Source organism: Scyliorhinus canicula, chromosome 19, assembly GCF_902713615.1.
Source record: "Scyliorhinus canicula chromosome 19, sScyCan1.1, whole genome shotgun sequence".
NCBI lineage: Eukaryota > Metazoa > Chordata > Chondrichthyes > Carcharhiniformes > Scyliorhinidae > Scyliorhinus > Scyliorhinus canicula.
Window position 1 is genome coordinate 92,640,998 of NC_052164.1, and position 10,540 is coordinate 92,651,537.

Here is a 10,540-nt window from a genome sequence, read left to right on the forward strand (position 1 = left end):
GACATAGCGACCAAAGACTGCATAAATGCTGAACCTAATAGATCCTGTTATACAGGTCAGAGCAGATACCACAGTATGTCGAAAGTAGCTTCATTATTTTTAGATTTTCTATTCAGAAGATTTTGTTTCAATTTTGGATAGTCACTTGGCATGACAACAACCTATAGCTAGAGACAATAGATTTACAAATTGGCCCTGACGACTGCTGACAGCACAGAAACCCATGAAGAATTGCACCAGATGATATTGAGAGGTGACCTGAAAAAGCATTACTTTGCTAAACGCTTCCCTCTGCTGACAGCTGATGCCACTCACACTTACACCACCTCCCTTTGGATGAAGCACTCACTGTGAGGTGCTAAAATCTGAAAACAGGTATTTTGGGGTTTGCTTGTAAAATTCACCAAACGCACATTAATGATGCTGAAAGTGCCCTTCTGAATAGCAGTGGGAGCATTTTATCCCCTTGTGTGTTACAGAGTACTAAAAGAGATAGCTATGGAAATTGCAACTGCAGTGATAATTTACCAAAATTCACTAGACTCTTGGTGATCCCGGCGGATTGGAAATTAGCAAACGTGATACCACTATTTAAAAAAGGAGGTAGGCAGAAAGCAAGTAATTATAGGCCAGTTAACTTAACTTCGGCAGTAGGGAGGATGCTAGAATCTATCATCAAGGAAGAAATAGCGAGGCATCTGGATGGAAATTGTCCCATTGGACAGACGCAGCATGGGTTAATAAAGGGCAGGTCGTGCTTAACTAATTTAGTGGAATTTTTTGAGGACATTACCAGAGCGGTAGATAATGGGGAGCCAATGGATGTAGTATATCTGGATTTCCAGAAAACCTTTGACAAAGTGCCACACAAAAGGTTGCTGCATAAGATAAAGATGCATGGCATTAAGGGTAAAGTAGTAGCATGGATAGAGGATTGGTTAATTAATAGAAAGCAAAGAGTAGGGATTAATGGGTGTTTTTCTGGTTGGAAATCAGAAGCTAGTGGTGTCCCTCAGGGATCAGTGTTGGGCCCACAGTTGTTCACAATTTACATAGATGATTTGGAGTTGGGGACCGAGGGCAATGTGTCCAAGTTTGTAGACGACACTAAGATGAGTGGTAAAGCAAAAAGCGCAGAGGAAACAGGAAGTCTGTAGAGGGATTTGGATAGTTTAAGTGAATGGGCTAGGGTCTGGCAGATAGAATGCAATGTTGACAAATGTGAGGTTATCCATTTTGGTGGAATAACAGCAAAATGAAGTATTATTTAAATGATAAAATATTAAAACATGCTGCTGTGCAGAGGGACCTGGGTGTCCTAGTGCATGAGTTGCAAAAAGTTGGTTTGCAGGTGCAACAGGTGATTAAGAAGGCGAATGGAGTTTTGTCCTTCATTGCTAGAGGGATGGAGTTTAAGACTAGGGAGGTCATGCTGCAACTGTATGCAGTGTTAGTGAGGCCACACCTGGAGTATTGTCTTTAGTTTTGGTCTCCTTACCTGAGAAAGGACGTATTGGAGGGTGTGCAGAGGAGAATCACTAGGTTAATCCCAGAGTTGAGGGTGTTGGATTATGATGACAGGCTAAGTAGACTGGGACTGTACTCGTTGGAATTTAGAAGGATGCCGGGGGGGGGAGAGAATCTTATAGAAAGGGGGGGGGGGGGAGAATCTTATAGAAACATATAAAATTATGAAGGGAATAAATAGGATAGATGCGGGCAGGTTCTTTCTACTGGCAGGTGAAAGCAGAACTAGGGGGCATAGCCTCAAAATAAGGGGAAGTAGATTTAGGACTGAGTTTAGGAGGAACTTCTTCACCCAAAGGGTTGTGAATCTATGGAATTCCCTGCCCAGTGAAGCAGTTGAGGCTCCTTCATTAACTGTTTTGAAGATAAAGATAGATAGTTTTTTGAAGAATAAAGGGATATGCTGTTCGGGCGGGAAAGTGGAGCTGAGTCCACAAAAGATCAGCCATGATCTCATTGAATGGTGGAGGAGGCTCGAAGGGCCAGATGGCCTACTCCTGCTCCTAGTTCTTATGTTTCCATGTTATGTTTCTTTCGCTAACATTGACAATAGGGAGCTGGAATATTAGAAGACAAGTCAGTTTCCTGTTGGGCAAATCTTTCACTTCCATTTACTGCTTTCTGTATAGTAAGAAGTCTTACAACACCAGGTTAAAGTCCAACAGGTTTGTTTCAAACACGAGCTTTCGGAGCACGGCTCCTTCTTCAGGTGAATGGAAAGGCTTGTTCCAGAAATGTTTATATAGACACAGTCAGAGATGCCCCGGAATGCGAGCACCTGCAGGCAATCAAATCATCAAAGATGCAGAGAGAGAGGTAACTCCAGGTTAAAGAGGTGTGAATTGTCCCAAGCCAGTTCAGTCGGTAGGCCTCTGCAAGTCCAGGCTTGTTGGTGGGGGCCGAATGTAATGCGACATGAATCCCAGATCCCGGTTGAGTCCGCATTCATGCGTGCGGAACTTAGCTATAAGTTTTTGCTCAGCAATTTTGCGTTGTCGCGTTCAGGAGACGCGACAACGCAAAATTGCTGAGCAAAAACTTATAGCTAAGTTCCGCACGCATGAATGCGGACTCAACCGGGATCTGGGATTCATGTCGCATTACATTCGGCCCCCACCAACAAGCCTGGACTTGCAGAGGCCTACCGACTGAACTGGCTTGGGACAATTCACACCTCTTTAACCTGGAGTTACCTCTCTCTCTGCATCTTTGATGATTTGATTGCCTGCAGGTGCTCGCATTCCGGGGCATCTCTGACTGTGTCTATATAAACATTTCTGGAACAAGCCTTTCCATTCACCTGAAGAAGGAGCCGTGCTCCGAAAGCTCGTGTTTGAAACAAACCTGTTGGACTTTAACCTGGTGTTGTAAGACTTCTTACTGTGCTCACCCCAGTCCAACGCCGGCATCTCCACATCATGCTTTCTGTATAGCCAAGATCAGAAGTTCACATTTTTAGGGACATATCAGAGTGGCCCACTTATTTTACCACTTTGTGACACCGTGTCAGAGAATTGTTAAAAATGTCAGCAGCTAGAAACAGGTGGCTGATATAATGACATGAGACATTATCCATTGTTACAGTCTTACATTCGCTCTCACTCCAGCTGCATTTGCCTATCTCAGCACTTGGGTCAGAGCTGTTGCATTCTCGTTGTTGCCAGATGCAGATCACTGTTCACCCAAACATGACTAAAATCATAAATCTGGTCGGATGCAACTGCAAATATTCAGAGAAATGAGTCGAAATTAACTTCGACATCTGGGCTGTTAGCATGTGATAACAGGACCAAAGGTACACATTCTTCAGCTCAATTAATAACTAACTTATGGAGAACTTCAAATGAGCAATGTGACAAATTGACAGATGCAACAAGGAGGAAGTGAGGGATTGTTTTTCAATACACCAAGCTAGTTCTGACCTCGCGGAGTACGGCGACATTAAATAAGAGTCCATGAAAATATCATTTCAGATATTGTTGAATGAAATTAAAATGAAAATCGCTTATTGTCACAAGTCGGCTTCAAATGAAGTTACTGTGAAAAGCCCCTAGTCGCCACATTCCTGCGCCTGTTCGGGGAGGCTGATACGGGAATTGAACTGTGCTGCAGGCCTGCCTTGGTCTGCTTTAAAAGCCAACGATTTAGCCCAGTGTGCTAAACCAGCCCCTTATATGCACAGGTTTATGTTTTCATATAATGTACATTAAAGGGGGCCTCAAAGGGGAATTATAGGATGCATCACCCACCATATTGCCAGCATACTCCATTGTTACACAATGTATTAGTTTTATCTTTGTTTTGATAATACAAGAAACTCATTCAAGGACGGCATTGCTGGAACGTGATTTCTCCACTGAAGATGGGGCGAAATTCTCCGACCCCCAGCAGGGTCGGAGAATGCGCCTAAAATCCTGCCCCCGCCGTGGCAGAGATTCTCCGCCACCCGGGAAGTGGCGGGGGCAGGAATCTCGCCCCGCCGATCGGAGAGGCCCCTGCAGCGATTCTCCGGCCCGGATGGGCCGAGGTCCCACCGCTGGGAGGCCTCTCCCGCCGCCGAGGTTTAAACCACCTCTGGAACGGCGCGAGCAGGCCCCCGGGGTCCTGGGGGGGTGGGGGGCGATCGGACCCCGAGGAGTGCCCCCACGGTGGCCTGGCCCGCGATCGGGGCCCCCCGATCAGGGGCTGGGCCAGTGCCCTGGGTGCACTATGTTCCTCCGCGACCGCCACAGCCTCTGCCATGGCGGAAGCGGAAGGGAACACCACATCGTGCATGCGCCGGCAGTGACGTCAGCGTCCAGCTGAGGCTGACATCACTGCGCGACCGGTGAAAGCCTTTCGGCCAGCCCCGCTTGCGGGGGCGCCGGGTGTTTGCGCCGGTCTTCTGGTGCAAACCACTCCGGTGCGGGGCTGGCCCCCAAAGGTGAGGAGAATTCCCCACCTTTGGGGAGGCGCGACCCCTGAGTGGTTGGCGCTACTGCCCTACGCCGGCACCCTCCGTCACGCCGGGTAGGGGAGAATGCCGCCCCAGATTTTTTTTCAGGCAGTTTGTTCTGGGTTAGTCATCGTGAACCCATTATTAACGATGCAGCTTACTAATGAAGAAAGATTTATTTTTGCAACCAGTAACCACATCGTGATGACCAACTACACCATTACATCATTTGCATACAACGTCACCACACCACAGCTGTGTTTTCTCCTAAAACGGAGGTTTGAGGGCACAGGTTTGAAATTGTAAAAACGGGACACCGCGGGCAGCGCCGGCCCTAGGGTTGCTGGCGCCCCGAGCAAGCTGAGGTTCGGCGCCCTTCGGGGGGGGGAGTGAGGGGGGGGGGGAGTGAGGGGGGGGCTGAGGGGGGGGGGGGGGCGGGGGGGCGCGGGGCCAAGGGGGGGCCGAGGGGGGGGGCGGGGCCGAGGCCGAGGGGGGGGCCGAGGGGGGGTGACCGAGGGGGGGCCGAGGGGGGGGCGGGGCCGAGGGGGACGGAAGGGGGGCGGCGGACGGAGGGGGGGGGCGGACGAAGGGGGGGGGTGGATGGAGGGGGGGGGGGCGGCGGAAGGGGCCGCCCTGGGGGAGGGCGGCCACCGCGCATGCGCTGGTTGGCACCGGCCCAACTGCGCATGCGCGGGACCCGAGTCTCTGGTGTCCCCTAGCACATGGCGCCCCGGGCGACGCCCGAGTTGCCGGTACCTTGGGCCGGCCCTGACCGCGGGTGCTGAAACTCTGAACTGAAAACAGAAAATGCTGGGAAATGCAGCAGGTCTGTCGGCATCTGTGGAGAGAGAAACAGTGTAACCTTTCGAGTCTGTGTCACTTCTTCTGACTCCTCCATTTATAGATTGAAAATGTTTGGCAGATAAATCAAACGCAATACGAGGAAAATCTTTTGGATTTGTGATGCACTGTCCGATGGGTTGGTGGATAATAGAATCACAGAAGGAGGTCATTCAGCCCATCAAGTCTGCACCAGCCCTTTGAAAGAGGACCCCACTTATGTCCACACCTCTACCCTATCCCTGTAACCCAACCTAACCTTTTTGGACACCAAGGGGAATTTAACACGGTCAATCCACCTAACCTGCACATCTTTGGACTGTGGGAGGAAACCGGAGCACCCGGAGGAAACCCACGCACACACTGGGAGAATGTGCATACTCCGCACAGACAGTGACCCAAGCTGGGAATCGAACCTGGGACCCTGGAGCTGTGAAGCAACAGTGCTAACCACTGCCCGATGGGTTAGTGGATACCAATTCAATAGTGGCTCTATTCAAAATGGAATTGGATGAATACTTGGAAGGAGTAACAAAACACAGGGGGACAGGGGGAATGTGGGACTCGCTGGTAAAGTCACCATTGTCCCAGATGACCATCGGCTGCTTTCCCCTTTGAGGGGGGAGAGCTGATTGGTGGCGATTTAACCCGAGGGGCGCCACACCTCGGGCAAGGGGCAGGGTTGTGAAGGCAGGGTCTTCGTGAATAACCTCAGCCGGTACGGGAATCGAACCCGCGCTGCTGGCCTCGCTCCGCATCACGAACCAGCTGCCCGGCCAACTGGACCCTTTCAAAAAGAGGTGGCACAGAGATGATGGGCCAAATGGCCTGATTTGTACTACGATTCCACCAGGAAGTTTGCCCAATACTTTAAAACAAAAACACACCAAGATTTATTTTCACGTCTGCAAATGAATCCAATGCAGACTCGAAACCCAAAGATGCTGCCAGACCCGCTGAGATTTCCCAGCACTTTCTGGTTTGATGATAAATGATCATACTATCCGATATTATATTAGCGAATGCAATGTGTTGCAGCCGCTCTACACACACACACACAAATCCTCCCCCGGGGGGTCACACCCATGTTTATCCCAGATTCCTCGCATTGTTTACCCACTGACAAACCCAGCTCATGAGAGAAACGGGATTTAAATCCACCAGGAAGCTGATTAAAAATTTACAGCTTTACCCCCTGGCGTAGAGTTCTCCTGCTTTCCCAAACTTCTCACATCCCACCAAAGTAGGCAGGTTGGGGGGGGGGGGGGTAAACTTTTCAGATTACACTCCTTCGCCCCCTCCCAAAAGAAAAAACTTATAAAAAGTTCCAGCGATTTTGGAAGAGAAACGTTTCAACTCTCACGCCAGATCCACCAGGAAATGTTTGGGGAAATGGTGGTGGTGGGGGAAGAGACAGGATCCCGCTGCGACCCCCCGCTCCCTCTCTCTCCCCCCCGGGGCTCCGGTGAAACTGACAGCGCGGGGCGATTAAAAGTAGCAAAGAATGAGCCTTACTTTCCCGTGCAGAGTCGGAGGACGTTACCCATTGCCTCGGATCGGCGCTGCGCCATTGACGCTGTCCCCGCCCGCTCGCTCGCCGCCACTGCAATTGATTGCGCGTCAGTTGCACCCACCGCAAAATCTCCTCGCATTTCCTCCTTCGCCTCTTGGACTGGGCGCAGCGTGGCTTAACCCAGCCTCAAAATAACCTCCACATGTCACCCTGGAATGACCCACCCTCCCAAAAAAAAAACAGGCTTTGCCCATTTCACAACTCCCACCCATTCCAATCATTCATTTGTTTTTTTAAATATTTTTTTTTGCTAGTGTTTTTTTTTTAGTTTTAATCTGGAATAGCCTGCCAGCAGGACCAATTTGCGCAAGGGAAATATATTTGGGTCATGTGAACTTTATTTAACCTCAACCTTCTTTCCAAGTTTATTTTTTGTTTTGTGGGTGGAACCCTCAGCAGAGGGCGTTCTTCCCTCTCCAAACTGGACTTGATGATTGAAGAAACCCAGGACTGGGAATTCCTCTGGGGGGCAGCAAAAGGAATGGTGTCTGCTCGCTAGGCCGCTAGTTATACCCAGCGCCTGACATCCAGTTTCATTGCCAGCTTGGAACTCCGCAGTGGCACAGTGGGTTAGCACTGCCGCCTCCCAGCACCAGGGACCCGGGTTCAATTCCAGCCTTGGGCGACTGTGTGGAGTTTGCACTTTTTCCCTGTGGGTTTCTCCCTCCACAGTCCAAAGATATGCGGATTAGGTAGATTGGCCACACTAACTTGCCCTTGATGTACAGGGCTGCGGGGTTATGCGGATGGGGTGGGACGGTCAGGGGAGTGGATCTTTGGTGGGCTGCTCTTTCGGAGGGTTGAGCCACGTTGCTTCCTTCTGCACTGTACGGATTCTATGCACCCACACCACATCGACTGCAACCATCCCACCACCTTCTCAAGCGCAATTAGGGATGGGCTGTAAATGCTGGTCCTCTTTAAAACACCAACCATTTGAAATTCTCTTTATATTCACATCCAACCATGGTTTAAGTCCCTCCCATTATCAAATTCCCACAGTATTCCCCCTCCCTCAGGATGCTCTCTTGGGTCAAACCTGATTTGTGATCCTGCTCACTTCGCCTCATCTGTGCCCTAATCTCTGGAATTCCTTCTATCAATTCCTCTGCCTCCTCCTCCTCCCTTAAGAATCTCCCTTATAATCATCTTAGGCTTTGGTCACTCACTCTAATGTCTTTACTCCTTGTCCATTTCTGCCTGGTTACTTTTGTATTTCAGGATGCCCATCTATGTTATAGGCACTACGTAAATGCAAATATGTTAGTTGCATTTACCTTGTACGACTCTCAAACGCTCACTCCAGAGACGTGAGCATAAAATGTCTGAATGACTCAATGACTCTCTCAAACAGCATTGAGGTAATGCTGCACTATCTGTGGTGTTGTCTTTCATATGCAATGTTAAGCCAAGACCCTGTCTGCTATCTCAAGTGGATGTAAAAGAACACATGGTACTATTTGAAGAATTGAAGAAGAGCAGGGGAATTCTCCCTGGTATCCTTGGCCAATAATTGTTCCTCAATCAACGTGACTAAAACCGGGTATTTGATTATTCATCACATTGCTGTTTGTGGGATCTTCTTGCGCACATTTCCCACACTGCAACAGTAACTGCTCTTCAAGAATGAAAAAAATGAAACTGAAAATTGCTTATTGTCACGAGTAGGCTTCAATTAAGTTACTGTGAAAAGCCCCTAGTCGCCACATTCCGGCGCCTGTCCGGGGAGGCTGGTACGGGAATCGAACCGTGCTGCTGGCTTGTTTGGTCTGCTTTAAAAGCCAGTGATTTAGCTCAGTGCGCTAAACCAGCCCCTGGTTTATTGGCAGTAAGGCACTTTTGGATGCCCTGAGCTTGTGAAAGGCGCTATATATGTGTGAAAGGAGCAATAGGGGCTGGTTTAGCAGAGGGCTAAATCGCTGGCTTTGAAAGCAGACCAAGGCAGGCCAGCAGCACGGTTCAATTCCCCTACCAGCCTCCCCGAACAGGTGCCGGAATGTGGCGACTAGGGGCTTTTCACAGTAACTTCATTTGAAGCCTACTTGTGACAATAAGTGATTTTCATTTCATTTCATTATATAAATGTGTAAAAACAAATCACTGCAGATGCTGGAGTCTGAAACGCAAATAGAAAATGCTGGCAAATCTCAGCAGGTCTGACAACATCTGTGGAGAGATGACAAATGTAATTCTTTCAGATGTGTTCAATTATTGTTCTTGTAAGAAAGGTGCAGTAATGCTCCTTACAATACATCCTCCCTTCTTGCACAACACTGATGTTGCAACTCTTGGGCATTGGTATTGATGGCTAATATTTAGAGGAATATCTGAGAAATTATTCACACTTGGCAACAAGGAATTCCAGCAATGCAATTATAATCCCATTTTAGAGTTACACATGAACTTTTCCCTTAGAAACCTGGAATCTTGCCCTTATTTTGAGAATAGATTTAAAGGCTTGACTCAACTGTGAATACATGTTTGTCAAACACATTTCCTCTGACACGGTTTTTGTACATCTAGGTAACAGCAGGAAATGCTTTTGAAACTACGTGCAGTCATACCTAGAAGTGCAGTTAAGTTAAGAATATCCTCACTTTGCGGGATTCCCAACACTAGGAGATGCAATGTTTCCCTCTGAACTCCACGCATCAGTTCCATTTGTAGCCAGTTCCTAAGCATCCGTGGCAAAAAGAAATACATAAAGACAAAATTGAATCTGCCTCCACTGCCCTATCAGGAGTTGCATTGCAAATCCTAAACACTCATGGAACCATAGACATAATAAATCGGAGCAGGAGTAGACCATTCAGAACTTTGAGCCTGTTCAACCATTCATTATGATCATGGCTGTTCATCCAACTCTCTAACTTGTTCCCGCTTTCCCCCATATTCTTTAATCCCTTTAGTCCAAGAGATATATCAAACTACTTCTTGAAAACATACTGGGTGCATTTCAGTGGACTCAAGTTAAAGTCCCTCACTCCTTTACTTGGCGAGGCCCCCTACCCCCCCTCCCCCCCCCCCCCCCCCCCCCCCCCCCCCAACCCCCCACCGGCCTGAACCCTGACACTACCAGCCGACCATCCCGGCAATGCTACCCTGGCAATGCCAGAGTGGCTTTTCCAGGGTGTCTGGGTGGCACTAGAAGTGCTGAGGTGCCTGAATGCCAGGGTACTGCCCTGTTCCCGACTACCTGGGTGTCTCCAATAGCCTGGGAGACACACACCCGCCCACCTGTCCCAAGTTTCAGTATGCCTGGTCCACGTTCGTGTGGGCCAGTGCTAAACACCGCCCTGATGATGTCTCCCAGATGTAGACGTTGAGCCCTGGATGAATCCTGCATCTGGATATTTAAATGAGTGATTAGACCATCAAGGGCGAGATCCAGATCACAGCGGGCGGAGCGAGTCAGGTGACTCACAATCGGCCCAGCATGGAGCCAGGTTTTGGGCTTACGAGTGATTTACCCATTGTGCCTGGATTCGTGCCGGGCACAAAGGGGTTGCTGAATTTCGCCCGCAATGTTTCGGACTCAATTACTTTCTGTGGTAGAGAATTCCACAGGTTCACCACGTCTGGGTGAAGAAATGGCTCCTCACCGTCTGCACTGTAGGTTCTATGATCTCAGGCCTAAATGGTTTATCCCATATCCTTAGGCTATG

At 49.0% G+C, this 10,540-nt stretch overlaps 1 protein-coding gene across 1 annotated transcript in view; it reads right to left on the bottom strand.

The window, feature by feature from the left end:
• The window catches only part of LOC119954439 (uncharacterized protein C11orf52 homolog), a 42,206-nt gene extending 35,238 nt beyond the window's left edge, over window positions 1-6,968 (bottom strand). The window contains exon 1 of the mRNA XM_038779652.1: window positions 6,818-6,968. Within this exon, the coding sequence (XP_038635580.1) occupies window positions 6,818-6,954 (137 nt within the window). The 5' untranslated portion in view covers window positions 6,955-6,968. The remainder of the gene's footprint in view (window positions 1-6,817) is intronic.
• Window positions 6,969-10,540: the final 3,572 nt, after the last annotated feature.